Below are 16,506 nucleotides of genomic sequence, written 5' to 3'. Positions count from 1 at the left end.
TTTTAAAAGCTGATACATTTGGCTAGGTTAACCATAAACAACATGGAAGAATAAGTCACACACTGACAGAAGTATCTGCAATACATTCAGTCAACAAAGAATTATTATCAAGTATAAAGAGTATCAGCAAATCAAATAAGGGGATGGGGTGGGTGGGAAGCAAAGAATAAAATCAATAAATTTGCAAAAAGAAACACAATTTCAGTAATAATCATGGAATCCAAATGAAAGCCTGAGATATCATATAAATCAGTGGTCCACAACCTTTCTGAAACCAGGGACCAGTTTCATGGAAAACAATTTTCCCATGGATGGGGCAGGGAGATGGTTTTGGGATGAAACTGTTCCATCTTAGATCATAAGGTATTAGATTCTCATAAGGAGTGCACAACCTAGATCCCTCACATGTGCAATTCACAATAAGGTTCGCACTCATATAAGATTCTAATGCCACCACTGATATGACAGGAGGCAGAATTCAGGCAATAATGCTTGCTTACCCGCTGCTCACCACCTGTAGTGCAGCCTGGTTCCTAACAGGCCATGGACTGGTGCTGGTCTGCGGCCTGGGGGTTGGGGCATGCTGACATAAATTATACAAATCTAATGGACTTTAAAGTGTGATAGTCTGTGGCCAAGTGTGAAATATCTGTTGAGCCAAGAGAAATCTATGCTAAAAGGAGTTTAAAATTTAACAATATTAAGATGTGCATAATCCCTAAATACACCCCATGTATAAATCTAAGTGAAAACACTCATGTGTGTCCAAAAGATATGCATAAGAATGTTCATTAGAGCATTGCTTTTAATACCAAAAATAATAACCTAAATATCCATTAAATGAGGAATGGATGAACTGCAGTAGTCACTATAAACAGAGCAGTGGAAACAATGAACAAATCTCAAAAACAATGTTGAATAAAATGTTACTTAAGGCAAGAACGTCATTTATATTAAACTATGCCATATAATAATATATATTGTTTATACTTATTTGAAAAGCTCTAAAACTAAACAAAAACAACACTAAATTCAAGACAGTGGTTATATTTGAAGACAAGAGAAGGAATACTGGGGAAGGGCACAGAATGCTGTGACTTCTGTTCCTCTTAAACTGAATAATGAATACACAGACATTTATTCCATTAATGAATAATTTCTGTATTCCTAAAACAAAGTTTGGATGTGTTCATTAACACTATCTTGAGAAGTGTACAAAATCTATTAGGAAACTCTGGTAAACAATACAAGTCTCATTTAGTTTATATTTGCTACATAAGAGCATGCTTTTGAGCACTAACATGAAATATCCATAACTTCTGGGACTATTTCTTTTTTTCTTCAAAGGAAGTAGAGCCATTTCCAAACCTCCCTTTAGGAAGACAGCAATTTGGTCCCCACCCAACTTCCATCTTAGAGTGTGTTACAGAACAAGTTGATTTACTAAATGAAGTGTATGGCTATTTAAAACAATACATGGCAGAAAAAGATAAAAGAGCTAGTATTAGCACTAATTTAATTTTTTCAATTAGATAATAAAAATCTAGTTTGAATATAAGGAAGGAGACAGGACTCAACTGACTCCGGAGGCAGGGCTCTGACACCGAACCATATGGATGAACACATAAAACAGGTCAGGAGCACTTTCCATAAGACATGCCCACCAGCATGCCTTGTCAGTTTAGCATTGCCATGGCAACACCTGGAAGTTACCACCCCTTTCCATGATAAGGATCCAGCAACCTGGAAGTTAGCACCATTTTCCTAGAAATTTCTGCATAAACCACCCCTTAATTTGCATATAATTAAAAGTGGGTATAAATATGACTGCAGAACTGCCTCTAAGTTGCTACTGTAGGCACCCTGCCTGTGGGGTAGCCCTGTTCCTCAAAGAGCAGTACTTCTGCTGCTGCTGTATACAGTCACTTCAATAAATGTTGCTGTTTAACACCACCAGCTTGCCCTTGAATTCTTTCCTAGGTGAAGCGAAGAACCCTCCTGGGCTAAGCCCCAATTTGGGGGCTTCCTTGTCCTGAATCATCTGGTGACCACGAAGGGATGAAGAAAGCAAAGATGGCAGCAACTGGAGGAGAGGCAAGATGATGCAACAAGCAGAGATGGAGAGAAGGTGATTGGCAAGAGCCAATGGGAGATGGCAGTCAGAGAAACAGTGAGAAAACAGCAAGGGACAACAAGAGACAGCAGTTAACAAGACAGCAAGAGATGGCAGCAGGTAAGATGGGCAGAGAGGTAACTAAGCAGAGCTGTAACACCTGAGCTCTAACACTAATCAAAGGCTCTTTTGAGAGCCATCATTTTCCCTGGCAGATAGCACAGCTGAGCAGACGAGCAAGTGGCCATAGTGCCACTGCCTCATATGGGACCCACTGCTCTGACAGGCAGCCCGGTAGGTTACCAGCCCCTGTGCTAGCCCCTCCCACTGCAGCAGCTGAGCCCACTCTAGATGAGGGAACCTGGAGAGACCTTCACTCAAATCCCATGTGGAAGATCAGTCACATTTTGGCTTCTGTGGATGGGTGTGTCCCCTCTACCACCCCCCATAATATCAGGTAAGCTAGGGAATAAAAGCCTTTGGCTAAGTGGTCAGTTAAAAGTCCCCATCGTTAGTGTGCCCTGAAACACATCCTGAGCACCTCTTCCACTGGTCCTTGCCCTTCTATTTCATTATTCCACCAGTCATTTCATTTTCAATCCTAAAATGTGTGCAGTCTTATTGTTTGCTTTTAACTTTCTGTTAACTGTGTGTGGGCAATTGTTTAAGGTGGGACGCTTAGTTGTGAGAGGTTCCCCCAGTGTGTTGACTCTGGGACACCAGAGTCACATTCTGTGACCTCAACTAGGTCGTGGGACACTGTTGGCTGCACCCGGGGTGCACTAGCGTTTTTGGCATTGGTGAGGGGACCCTCATTGGCTGAAATGCAGGCACTCTGGGTTTTCAGCATTGGTATTATAGACTGCACCCCAGATGCGCTGGGGTTTTTGAAACTGACATTCCCTTTAGGACTGTGGGTTATAGCCCCTTTCCCTAGGGGAATATTAGTCTTGCCCCTTTCTGTCCTAAAGTTAGAAGTATTATTTTCCTAACAGCCAGTTGCAACCCCTTCTTGGGAACTGTGTTATAACTGCTTTGCTTGTAACTGCCCCTCTTGGTCAAAGGAATTGGGAGTTCACAGGCTCCTGACCTCAAATGGACAGCCATCTACAGCAGTCAACAAGTGGCTACCTATTTTCTCAGTGTCTCCGCTACCAGGTAGGTTCTCCAGCAAGTCAGGGCCTCTGAGGTCTCCCCTTTGGCAACCTTTTCCTAGGTAAATTACTTATGTGCATAGGCTTTAAAATCATTAAAATGGCATGAGAATAGAAAGAACAGAACAGAATAGAATAGGATTGAGCTTATTGTATGGTATAAAATCTAAAAATGGTAAAATGGTTCTCATCTATAAAATTCTAATGTCTGGTAGGCAGTTCAGGATTTCTTGCTAGGTTTACATAAATGTGCTAAAGAAATGTATTTTTTATTGGGAAAAAAGTTTTGTTTAATTTGGAAGTTACTAAAAGGGAAGTTCAAAATATAAGGAAACCATTAGGTAGAAAAGAGAGACATAAAGAATGTTATGGATACAAAATGTTTTCTCTTTGTTTTGCAAAGGATATAAAAAAAGAGTAATTTCATATGAGGGAGAAATCTTGCATAGTAAATCCTTGTCCTAAAGTAAAATGTCTGGTTATTCAAGAAAGAGGTAGTACAGGACAACATATTAGTCCATTCTCACACTGCTATAAAGAACAACCTGAGATTGGGTAATTTATGAAAAAAAAAAAAGGTTTAACTGACTCACAGTTCTGCAGGCTGTACAGGAAACACAGTTGAGGAGGCCTCAGGAAATTTACAATCATGGTAGAAGAGTGAAGGGGAAGCAAGCACCTTCTACACAAGGTGGCGGAGGAGGAAGAGAATGAAGGGGGAAGTGCAACACACTTTTAAACAACCAGATCACGTGAGAACTCATTCATTACCAAGGCCCTGGGCAGCTCCACCCCTGTGGTTCTGCAGGATAGAGCTCCCATAACGGCTTTCAGGAGCTGGTGTTGAGTGCCTGCAACTTTTCAAGGTGCACGGTGCAAGCAGTTGGTGGATCTAACATTCTGGGGTCTGGAGGATGGTGGCCCTCTTCTTACAGCTCCACTAGGCAGTGCCCCAGTGGGGATGCTGGGGGTTGGGGGTTCCCACCCCATATTTCCCCTCTGCACTGCCCTTGTAGAGGTTCTCCATGAGGGCTCTGTCCCTGCAGCAGACTTCGGCCTGGACATCCAGACATTTCCATACATCCTCTGAAATCTAGGCAGAAGTCCCCAAACCTCAACTCCTGCCCTTTTTGCACTCATAGGCCCAATACCACACGGAAGCTGCAAAGGCTTGGGGCTTGCACGCTTTGAAGCAATGGCCTGATCTGTACCTTTGCCCCTTTCAACCACAGCTGAAGCTGGAGCAGCTGAGATGCAGCGTGCCATGTCCCGAGGCTGCACAGAGCAGCAGGACCCTGGGCCTGGCCCATGCAACCATTTTTCCCTCTTAAGCCTCCTGGCCTGTGATGGGAGGGGCTGCCATGAAGGTGTCTGAAATGCCCTAAAAGCATTTCCCCCACTTTCTTGGCTATTAACATTTGGCTCCTCTTTACTTACGCAAACTTCTGCAGGCTTGAATCCCTCCCCAGTAAATGGGTTTTTCTTTTCTACCACATAGTCAGGCTGCAAATTTTCCAAACTTTTATACTCTGCCTCCCTTTTAAATATAAGTTCCAGTTTTAGGCCATTTCTTTGTTTATGCAAATGAGCACAGGCTTTTAGAAGTAGCCAAGCCACATCTTGAATACTTTACTGCTTGGAAATTTCTTCTGCCAGATACCCTAAATCATCTCTCTCAAGTTCAAAGTTCCACAGATCCTTAAAGCAGAGGCACAATGCCACCAGGCTCTTTGCTAAATCACAGCAAGAGGCGCCTCTGCTCAAATTCCCAATGAGTCCTCATCTCCATCTGAAACCACCTCAGCCTGAATTTCACTGTGCGTAACACTATCAGTATTCTGGTCAAAACCATTCAACAAGTCTCTAGGAAGTTCCAAACTTTCTGTTATCTTCCTGTCTTCTGAGCCCTCCAAACTGTCCAACCTCTGCCCATTTCCCAGTTCCAAAGTCACCTCCATATTTTCAAGTGTCTTTTTAACAATGCCCCACTTCTCTGGTACCAATTTTCTGTATTAGTCTGTTCTCACACTGCTATAAAGAACTACTTGAAACTGGGTGTTTTACGAAGAAAAGAGGTTTAATTTCTAATTGACTCACAGTTTCTTAGGTTGTACGGGAAGAATGGTTGGGGAGGGCTCAGGAAACTTACAATCACAGCAGAAGGGCAAAGGGGAAGCAAGTACCTTCTTTACATGGCAGTGCAGGAGGAAGAGAGTGAAAGGGTAAGCACTACACACTTTTAAACTAGATCTCATGAGAAGTCACTCACTGTCACAAGAACAGCAAGGGGAAATTCCACCCCCACAATTCAATCACCTCCCATCTGGCCGCTCCTCTAACATGTGGGGATTACAACTCAACATGAGATTTGGGTGGGGACACAGAGCTAAACCACATCAGACAAGTAAGAAAATTCAAGCATGTTGTAGAGGGTCTGTGTTATGTCATGACAAGGTTCATAAAGGAGACTTTTATAAAATAAATTTTGTGTATGATTAAACTTGGTATAATTAAAAGGAAATTGTTTACAACACACTTTCTAAAGAATGGTGTAACTGGGTGCACTGGCTCACACCTGTAATCCCAGCATTTTGGGAGGCTGAGGTGGGTGGATCACGAGGTCAAGAAATCGAGATCATATTGGCCATGGCCAACATGGTGAAACCCTGTCTCTACTAAAAATACAAAAATTAGCTGGGTATGGTGGTGCACGCCTGTAGTCCCAGCTACGGGAGGCTGAGGCAAGAGAATCACTTGAACCCAGGAGGCGGAGGTTGCAGTGAGCAGAGATCGCACCACTGCACTCCAGATTGGCAACAGAGCAAGATTCCATCTCAAAAAAAAAGAATGGTCTACATGTTAAAACCCAATTTTCTTAAAATGTTAATTTGCTAAATTACCAGAAATTTTGCTTTTCAATCTTGTAATCTATTCTTTTGAAAGCTTCTCATATTCATTTAACTCTTTTAGCTTTTTTTGTCAGCTCCTGTGAGTTTTTCTCCTCCAACTACAACTGCCGTCGTGGCCTGGGGCTAAAATGTTTAGTCTTAGAGAGAGGTCAGTGGGAGCAGTGTTTTCTTCCAGTGTAGCTTAATTCTATGCTGTTGTTTTTTTATTGATGTGTAACTTATTTTGGCTTTTGGTTTTGACTCTTATATTGCTTAGAAGTGTTTAGGGGGCTGGTAGGTGCCTGCCCAAATCCATTCCCTTTGGCCAGGAAGGGAGCATCTGTTCAGTCTGTTGGGGGGCTGTGGATTTTGATTTTTGTTTTGTATTCCTCCTTGTTGTCAGAAGGTGCTGGATGCGATGTTAATGGCAAAGATTTTATTTTCTCCTGTGCCGATGCTGAGATAGTATGCTGCCTGCCCCAGGTCAATTGTGTCCCTTGGTGGGAACCCTGTGGCCAGGGGACTTGGAGTCAGGGGACTTGTAGCCAGGGGATGTTCTGGGCCAGACAAGAGTAGAGGTGAGTGGGTACTCATTGGTCCTTGAACCCTTTTGAGCAGTGGGGGAGCAAAATAGTGTAATACGTCTTTTCGATCACTTTAGACAACCTCCTAGGAAACACTCTCTTGTCCTTGTTGGGTGTAGAGGCCATGCCAAGGCCCAACCACAGATATCATGTTGTCACTATTAATCTTGTTTGCTCTCCCAATTACCCTGAGCTAGTGTGGGTAGAAACATAATTCTACAGTAAATATTTCAAAAATTGTAGCATCAGGGCACCACCTTCATGGTTGCTAGATTCGTCATCAACATCCCCAGGATAAAGATTTCAATCTTCTGGCTTATCCAAAAAATCTCACAAACACCCCCCACAGACCTCCTAACTAACCACAGCAATCCTGAAATACCCAAACCCTTACTTGATAAGTGGAACGAACTCCCCCCACTGAACAAAATCCACCTGAACCTCCCCACCATTACCTGGACCTGGGAAGTTGGGTATGTATACCTCCAGTGCACTCATGATCCTACCTTCTGCACCTTTTATGTTAATGACACTAAAGCAGAAGTTTCCCTGCAATGCTCTGAATACAACTCTAGCTGCAAAGATACCAATGCTGCAGCGAGGTAAATGGGATTCCACTTGAAAGCAAGGAGACCATATATGGTGGCTTCTCCTGGATTAGAATATACAGGGGAAAAACAACTATCTAGTCTGGGAAGGTGGCAGTGCCACCCTCTTTCAGAAAACAAAGATTGTTCAACCACCCCCATTAGAATGGGGGAAAGTATCTCTATAGAATCAAGTTGGCAACAAAGAATAAAGATCACACCCCATAGGGTCTCCATTTGTGCCCCAATTCAGCTCATTTTTCTTTGTGGCCATGAATGGGAAGAAGTCACACCCCATAATCACTCCTGACTCCCCAGATAGTCATCTGATTTTGTTTTTTAATTCTGAATAGTTAAAAGTCAACATCTGCTCTTTTAGGAGTAGCTTTCTCTTATGTATCAAAACTTGGAACTGAGGTGAATATATGTTAGCCACTCTTGCCCCTTCAGGGGTCACGGTCATAATAACACCAGAAGTAAATGAGCAATAGGATTAATTCTGGTAGGAATCAGGGCAGCAGTACCCTTGGGTGGCTTTGCTTAAAGTGAACCTTAAACAACTTGACTCAAACCCTAGAATCCTTAGCCACCAACACAGGTCATGCACTAAAGAGAATTCAAGAGTCCCTAGACTCTTTGGCAAATGTATTTCTCAATAACAGACTAGCACTGGACTATTTACTAGCTGAACAAGGTAGAGTATGTGCAGTTATTGATAAATCCTGCTGCACATATATGAACAACTCCAGACAGGTTGAGATTAACATTCAAAAGATCTATGAGTAAACTACCTGATTACAGATATAACCAGGGCACTTAGTGCAACTATATCTGGTCAACTATCAAAAGTGCCTTTGCAAGTCTCAACTGGCTTTTACCTACCTCATCTAGCACCTTTGAAGGCTGTCTTGATACTAATTTTTGGTCCTTGCTTGTTTAACCTCTTAGTAAAGTTTTGTCTTAGATTACGACAGTTCCAGGTAAAGACAATGTTAGCACAAGGCTTCCAACTCATCCTGTCTCTGGGCCCCTATCAGTTATCCAGAGATTTTCACTTATCTGGTGCTAGACAGGGCCTACACTGTAAACTCAGCAGGAAGCAGTTACAGAAGATGGATCTCTGTCCTTGTGCAGCCTTCTTAAGATTAAGGAGGAGTATCCAATCTCTGAGGGAAGAATGAGGTAGGGAGGTGGGATTCAATTCTGGAGGCAGGTCTTGGACATCAGATCAAATTGAGCTAAAACAGGTCCCAGACGGAAGCAAATTTCTGTAAGCCAAGCCCACCAATGTGCTACGTCTGTTTACCACTGCCACAGCAACACCTGGAAGTTATCACCTCTTTCCATGGCAACACCCAAAAGTTACCACCCCTTCCCATAACAACTGCCTGACAACCCAGAAGTTACCACTTTTTCCTAGAAATTTCTGCATAAACTACCCTTTAATTTGCATATAATTAAAACTGTATATAAGCATGACTGCAGAACTGCTTCTGAGCTGCTATTCTGGGCACAGTGCTTATGGGGTAGCCCTACTCCACAAAGAGCCGTACCTCTGCTGCTGCTGCTGTACACTGCCACTTCAATTAAAGTCGCTGTTTAATACCACTGGCTTGCCCTTGAATTCTTTCCTGGGCTAAGCCAAGACCCCCACCCCCCCCACCCCCCCACCCCGGGCTAAGCACTAATTTTGGAGCTTGCCTGTCCTGCATCAGATACATTGAGAAAATAAACAAGAAACATACACTTATAAAAATTTACCTAGCTGAGATACTAACAAAGTAAAGCTCAAATACAAAAATTGCAACAAAAAGAACATACATTTACCCTTTGAAGCCCAGCCAAAGAAATCACTATACCCTCCTAGCAACAAATAAGAGAACAAATACAATAAAAATCACTTTGAATTGCACTGTCTATAAACGATACAATAAAATCAGTTTGTAAACATTCTCTGTTTAAGTACCGCAATCAGTGTCTCACAGATCCTTGAAATAAGAGGCTAGCACAAGGCATCAGAAAGCAAATTCTCTCCCACTCACACAAACTTAACGGGGCAGAGTTATTCTGAAGTGGATACTACATAAAACTATTGGCTATTACTCATAATGTGCTCATTATCTGCCATGATTTTTCTGGGATACTAATTCATTTAGAAAGTAATTAATACAGTTAATTAAAATTCTACTCTTTTGCCGATTAGCATAGACTCACAAACAGTTTAAGTCTCTTAGGTAATAAAGAAATTTCAGTCTGCTAAGGAGAACAAGCAAATCTAGGACAAAGTTAGCTGCCATGCTTGAATTTTACATTTGACATTATTATAAATACCTTCAAAGATGTGTTTTAATGTTTGTCTAATTTTATTCATGGATATGATTATCTGACAACTCAACTTTAACATATGCGTGATTTGGTATCACTGAGAAAAGTAGTTCCTTCAAGATGTTAGACTATGAAATGCTGAGCTCCTATATTTGTAAGAAACATCATCAGAACAGTTGGTCCCGTGATAGTGAAAGTCTCCAGAATGAAGTTTAGTCGTAAGTGAAGATTCACTGAAAATACGTGAAAAAGAAAGCAGAGAACAAAAGATCCCCAAATTAAAGAGGAATAAATATGGATGTGGTAGTCAGCACACTGAACCACTCTTGGACCCTATTTATTTTTGTTTTTGTTAAATTTATGGATATACTTCATCTCTGTAACTTAGTTACTGCTTACCTGAGGGAAGTTTAAATTGCTGTGTTGATACTACTTCAAGAAATTCTACAATACATGAAGTCAAGGTAGAACTCAGAAGGAGAAAAGAAAGTAAAACTGTTCCACTGTGATAAGCCCTGTCTTAATTATAAGAATCACACTCTAAAATATAAGGTGGTCTGGTTGTATTTTGCACACAAATAATGAAAGGTAAAATGTTCCATTAAAATACTTCTGATTGAAGAGCCTAAATTTAACCTTGTATTATTAACTTATATTCTGAAGATAATTAAATGTAATTAGTCATACCTTCTTCTAGATAGCTTTCTAAGAAGCTGATTAAATAAGGACTTTACGTATCTGGTATCAAACAGCTGTGGGTGGCACAAAATCATTTAATAATATATAACCAAAGAGAGTTCACACTTGAAACAACTTTATGTAATAAACACTATATTGGAAACAGAATCACTTGCTTTCAGGGAACACAGTTCGTGTTAGTTCCACATGTTATTGTCTACTTAATCTCCCTGATTTTATGACAAATATAGTTAGCAAATTATTATGAGCTTAGCTAATAACAAAAATGCATTACATAAAGAAGTAAGAGATAGTGCAAGTTATATACCTACCTCATTTTTTAAATTATCTGAAGCATTCAATGCAGATTTTGGATCACTACCGCCCTGTTCAGTAGCTGAAACTTTTGATTCAAATTCTGATTTTGTTATCTTTCCTTTACCATGTGAAGATGATACATTTTCTATATGCTGGCCAACAAGGCTGTTTAAAACCAAAAGATATATTAAATAAACAGATGTTACTGGATAACAAATTCTATACAATCTAAATTCCTTTCAACTCATGCACAAAGTAAACCAAGGAAGAAACACAGAGATCAGCTTCCTCTCAATCAAAGTGGAATTTAACACACACCAAAGTCCATTCAAACAGGACACTGCTGTTATTACAGAATCATAAGAAGGACAAACAACTGCTCCTACCCACCTGTCAGGTGGACTGACAAAAGAAGGTTGTTCAATTGGAGCACTAGCATCAAGGGCCTCACCAACATCACAATCAGTTTCAGACTGCTCGGTTTCACTTGGTTTGGCTATCGGAATAGTACCAGATTTTTCTATTTCACTAAAAAAAGAAACAAGAAACATAATCTGGTAATTAAATAAACTTGAAGTAATATACATTAAAAACACTATTAGTGATTTCCAAAACATAATGTAAACCAAAGAAAGAAAATTTTAAATCATGTAAAGTCAATTGCTGACTTGATCTGTTATTGTCCTCAGCTTCTAAATAACTACTTACCAAATATGAGGTTAATATTTGGTCTTTCAAAAATAAGATTTTTAAAAATTACTTATTCTCAATGTATCTTCTCTAAAGTTTAATTTCCAACATTACTATATTAATTCTACCAGCATTAAAGTTGTTACTTATGGCATCCTTCAAAAGTCATTATCTCAAGGCATTTCACTAAAATTTTAAGGTGTTCTTAGAATTTCATTTTTAAAATATAAACCTTCATATTTTTCCCTGCCTCACCTCCATTTCATTAACGTCATTTTTAATATAATGAAAGTACAGAACTCACTCTTCAGATATATAGTATCTAGCCTTAAATTCCTCCTGAATCATTTAAATCTAAACGTGTAAATACTATCATTATTTCTCAACATGTCTTCTGTTCCCTGGCCCATACTGAGACAAGCTCCTAAATGGTAACCATAATATCTTGTGCAACTTCTTCAACCCAGGCCCTTACATTCTTGAGAAGCAAGGGTGATATTAACTGACACATTTATCCTATGTACCAGTTATTCTTCTTGCACTTTATTTATATTAACTCATTTGATAAAGGAAATGCTTAATGTAGTATTAAGAGAAGGACATTTTGTTTTGTTCTTTGGACTGCTGCAGGAAGGAGCTAGGAGAAGCACATAACAAATTTTCTAAATTAAGGATCACTTAAACCTAAACATTCTGAATATTTATTACCGAGTTTGAAAAAGGTAGCGATTCACATGAAGACATACAAATGAATGAAATGACAGTGATACTTAATGGAAATGAATAACCTGACATTTGAGTTGATAATTATAGGGAAGATAATTCAGATAAGCACTGTTTCCTAAGTAGAACCTTACTTTACTTAGACTATATAGAGATTTCACATCTGGGATCTATCAACTTCATTGAGTTAGTTAGCTAAATAAACTTGTTATAAAATCATTACATTCAAAACACACAACGGCATGCACACATACGCACACAAAACACAAGCACTGTAATTTAGGTCTGCTATATAGCCTAAACTTCAAACTTGAGTATCAAGCTGCTTTATCTTTTAAGGAAATTTTTCTATCACTAACTAAGGAGATTCTTTTTTGTGTTTGTTTTTTGTAATGACTTACTCAGGCTTTGAGATTGGAGTGATTTCTGAGGTAGATGAGCTGGAAATATTTTCAACAGTTTCACTGTCCACAACTGCATTAGAAGACTCTTCATGCAAATCAACTGTAGGGAGTGTCTCCACCACCGGTGGACTTAACTTTTTTGACTCTGTATTCTGTTTAAAAAAACAAGTCAGCTAAATTAAATGTTGAGATTAATATAACATCTCTTTAGCAGAATGGGCATTTATGGAAAGCATTTCTGAAAAATGACAATATAAAAAATGTTCACAAAAAAAGTACTTTTATAAAAATCCTTTCTTCTAATACTACCACCCTAAGGAATATATTTCATATGAAAATACAGGCCCTAAGCATTTTTCATGGCATTTCATAAACTAGGAAAGAACTTTCTCCCTACCTATTTCCTACTTTGCATCAGGACCTACAGAGATTTCCCTCTTCTCTAATTGATGAATTATAATAGCAACAAAGAAACCCTATGGACATGTACAAAACAGTACAATACATAGTTCTTGACCCTGAGCAGTTTAGGAAATAATGTGTATCAATAAGCAACAATACAAGGTATGTTCAAGTAACACCGTGAAGCAATAAATGATTCTTGCTGCTCCTTCAGTCTTGAATGCCCTGGGCCTTTCAGTCCTCCAAAACACAATGTGAAATCTACCTAACACCTGTTCATATTTGAAAACCTCTATCAGCACCTTCTCCTCCAAGACCAACCCTAAACAGAATTAACTACTCCCTTTCCTCTATGCCTCCAGTGTTCTCTGTACACTTTTATCACTGCATCTATAAAAACTCAATTGCCATTATTCACGTCTCCCTCTCTTCTTCAACTATTCTATAAATGTCCTCAGTAAGAACTATGTTCTCTTGATCCTCATATTCCCAGTGTCTAGCACAGTACCTAGCAGATAGTAGGTGTTTAAATGCTCAATAAATGAATATCAAGTGAGAGGTACTCATGTTCAGCTCAAAGAAAAAGAAACTAAGGACTATTATGAATTGGAAGAGCTAGGCATTAAAGAAAAGGAGGGCCAGTACAAGAGCAGAAAAAAATATCAAGGCATGCAGTCCGGAGAATAGAAAGTATGATCATTTGGGGAATTATTTACATTGAGAAATTCACAAAAAATATAAATAGTCATCTGCACTTTTATGATGGAGGCCTTGAGAAAATGACTACTGCCTTATTATCAAATACTATATTACCATATGAACGTGTATTCAAAATTTAAAAATGAGATACTTTACGCTTTTTTTTTTTTTTGAGACAGAGTCTCACTCTGTCGCCCAGGCTGGAGTGCAGTGGCATGATCTCGACTCACTGCAACCTCCGCCTCCTGGGTTCAAGCAATTCTCCTGCCTTAGCCTCCTGAGTAGCTGAGACTACAGGCGTGCACCACCACACCTGGCTAATTTTTGTATTTTTGGTAGAGACAGGGTTTCACCATGTTGGCCAGGCTGGTCTTGAACTCCTGACCTCAGGTGATCCACTGTGCCTGGCCTACATGGTATTTTTCAATTAAGTCTTCAAAATCCAATGTGTATTTTACACTTACAGTAAATTTCAATTTGGACTAGCCACATTTCAAGTGCTTAACGGCCACATGTGGCTAGTGGCCACTGTAATGAACAATATAGGTATACAAGACATGGTAAGCACTCGGAAGTATTTGAGTGCAACTACATCATAATAAAAGTTTTATGAATAACGGTAGGAGTGTTCAGGATAGTCATACAATTGTAAGGGCTACAAGTATCACTTTCCTCTTACTCCTATGCATAAACCCTTGACAAATGTCTTCCAGAATCCAATAAAATGAAACTAATTCTATTGCTTTAGATAACTCAGTAAGTTATAAAATAGCTCTGGCCCTTGCAAAAAGTACAAGGTTAAAAAATAAAAAATGAAAAAAAAAAAATAGCCAAGGCTGTATTTGTTTAAAAAGAAAGAATTCTCCCTCATTCTGAGTTGAAATGTATGTTCTTTTTTTAATATTCGAGATTTTAGTTTTTCCTTAGTCTTCCTGCCTACAGATCAAATATCCCCAGTTCCTTCAGCCATTACTGATATTACACGGTTTCCAGATACCTCAGCATTCTGATCACTTTATGGTGTATATATTCTAGTTTTTAGTATTTTTCATAAAGTCTGGTGCACAAAATAATATTCAGAATGTAATATGAGAGAAAAAGGGAAAAAACATATTTTGACCTATTATCTATTCATACCCACAATAAGTGGAAATCTTGGTTATCAAAATACTCTGTGTTCTACATAAAAATACTTCCTTTTGTTCCAAGTGATTCGGGTTAGAAAAAAATTTCCTAACAACTGAAAATCTGAAGAGACAAAATACATCATAATGAACCAAAATAGAACCAAGGAAGAAATGAGGATTTATACTCCAACTTTTACTACCAAGAGATTAGTCACATTTATTATTATTATTATCTGTAATTTTACATGTTCTCAAAAGTAGTACTATTAGCAGGTAAGTAATCGTAAGTCCAGTTACAGAGTACCTCAAAGTGAAAAAACTAACAATACACACACAATACAGTGACCAGAGGTTTTCAATCTTGTGAAGTAGTTTGAAATGACATATTATTAAAAATCAAAGCAACATAGCTTACTTGTACATCCACAATAGAATCGTCTTTTAATTTTTGTTCTTTTGGAGAAATAGGTAAATTTGAACCTGATTTTCCCAATGATTCGGCATTGATAGGTCTGTCTCTTTCATCCTATATAACAACAACAACAACAAAAATCACCTGATAAAACTGTTTTACACAACAGTTATAAAGCAATATGAAGACCATTTTTTTTCCATACTTTAAAACCAAAAAACTGACTTGTGTATTTGACTCTAATTAATTTCATTTGTTTACAGGATTATTGTCTATTTCCTTGAATCCCCTCATTGCTACAACACTTAAAATGTGCAATACACCAGTTCAAGAACTTCATTTGATTTCTTAATAAGCATTTTAAGGCCGGGCGCGGTGGCTCACGCTTGTAATCCCAGCACTTTGGGAGGCCGAGACGGGTGGATCACGAGGTCAGGAGATCGAGACCATGGTGAAACCCCGTCTCTACTAAAAATACAAAAAAAAGTAGCCGGGCCTGGTGGCGGGCGCCTGTAGTCCCAGCTACTCGGAGAGGCTGAGGCAGGAGAATGGCGTGAACCCGGGAGGCGGAGCTTGCAGTGAGCCGAGATTGTGCCACTGCACTCCAGCCTGGGCGACAGAGCAAGACTCCGTCTCAAAAAAAAAAAAAAAAGCATTTTAGTCTTGCCGTCCAGCACCGTTTTAAGCACCTAGTAAAACTCCAATAAATATGACAAATGCAGGTACATAAAGCTCTTTCATCTCTTTTTTGATATACATTCAAGTTAGAATTTCTAATACCTTTATGCCTTCTAGAGTGTAACTTTCATAAAAGTTTATATTCAATCTTTGTTTACCTGAGCCTATCTAGCTCATACTAGGTATCTAAATGTTTACTGAAAGAACATGCTTTCCCCCTTAATGCTTTGCTTAAATTCACTTTTATGACATTTGTTTGCAAAATGCTTCATCAAAAAGGGGATTAAATAAAAATCTTATATACTGTGTGGGTGAAAATATAAAATTATAGTTTTTTTTGAGATATGCGGCAAGTCTTCAAAATTTTAAACGCTCCATCCCAGAAATATATCCAACATAACTTAAATTTAAATATACCACTCTAAATATGCCAAAAAACCCCTCAAGTATGTAATTGTAAGTATGTGTTGATACACACACCCACACGTGTGCACATATGGCAGGGAACAAAATGCAAAAGTTTGTCAATAAAGAACAACTGATAAATAATGTCTATATAACAAGATTAAAATGCAGCCATTCAGAATATATCAACATGAAAAGATGATATATGAGCTATCACTGGAGGGGAAAGGGGATGTCAATTTGTAATATATTTATACGATATTTTCATGGAAATAAAAATATTAATTTGTGGACATATATAAAGGTGTTATCTATACCC

At 38.9% G+C, this 16,506-nt stretch overlaps 1 protein-coding gene across 6 annotated transcripts in view; it reads right to left on the bottom strand.

The window, feature by feature from the left end:
- Positions 1–16,506, bottom strand: part of SUCO (SUN domain containing ossification factor) — a 79,749-nt gene that overhangs the window by 43,248 nt on the left and 19,995 nt on the right. For 4 of the 6 annotated variants that reach the window (XR_010117631.1, XM_063627295.1, XM_063627296.1 and 1 more), the window contains exons 3-6: positions 15,108–15,218; positions 12,462–12,616; positions 11,038–11,175; positions 10,662–10,812 (exon numbers count right to left, since the gene is read on the bottom strand). Coding sequence is in view for 5 of the 6 variants with exons in the window: in XM_063627295.1 (XP_063483365.1) it covers positions 10,662–10,812; positions 11,038–11,175; positions 12,462–12,616; positions 15,108–15,218 (555 nt within the window). In the remaining variant the exon portion in view is untranslated. The remainder of the gene's footprint in view (positions 1–10,661; positions 10,813–11,037; positions 11,176–12,461; positions 12,617–15,107; positions 15,219–16,506) is intronic. The other 2 variants (XM_063627294.1, XM_063627298.1) reach the window with 1 other exon arrangement.

The sequence above is a fragment of the Symphalangus syndactylus genome, chromosome 12 (assembly GCF_028878055.3).
Source record: "Symphalangus syndactylus isolate Jambi chromosome 12, NHGRI_mSymSyn1-v2.1_pri, whole genome shotgun sequence".
In the NCBI taxonomy this organism is placed as follows: domain Eukaryota; kingdom Metazoa; phylum Chordata; class Mammalia; order Primates; family Hylobatidae; genus Symphalangus; species Symphalangus syndactylus.
This window is presented reverse-complemented; position numbering and strand designations above follow the sequence as displayed.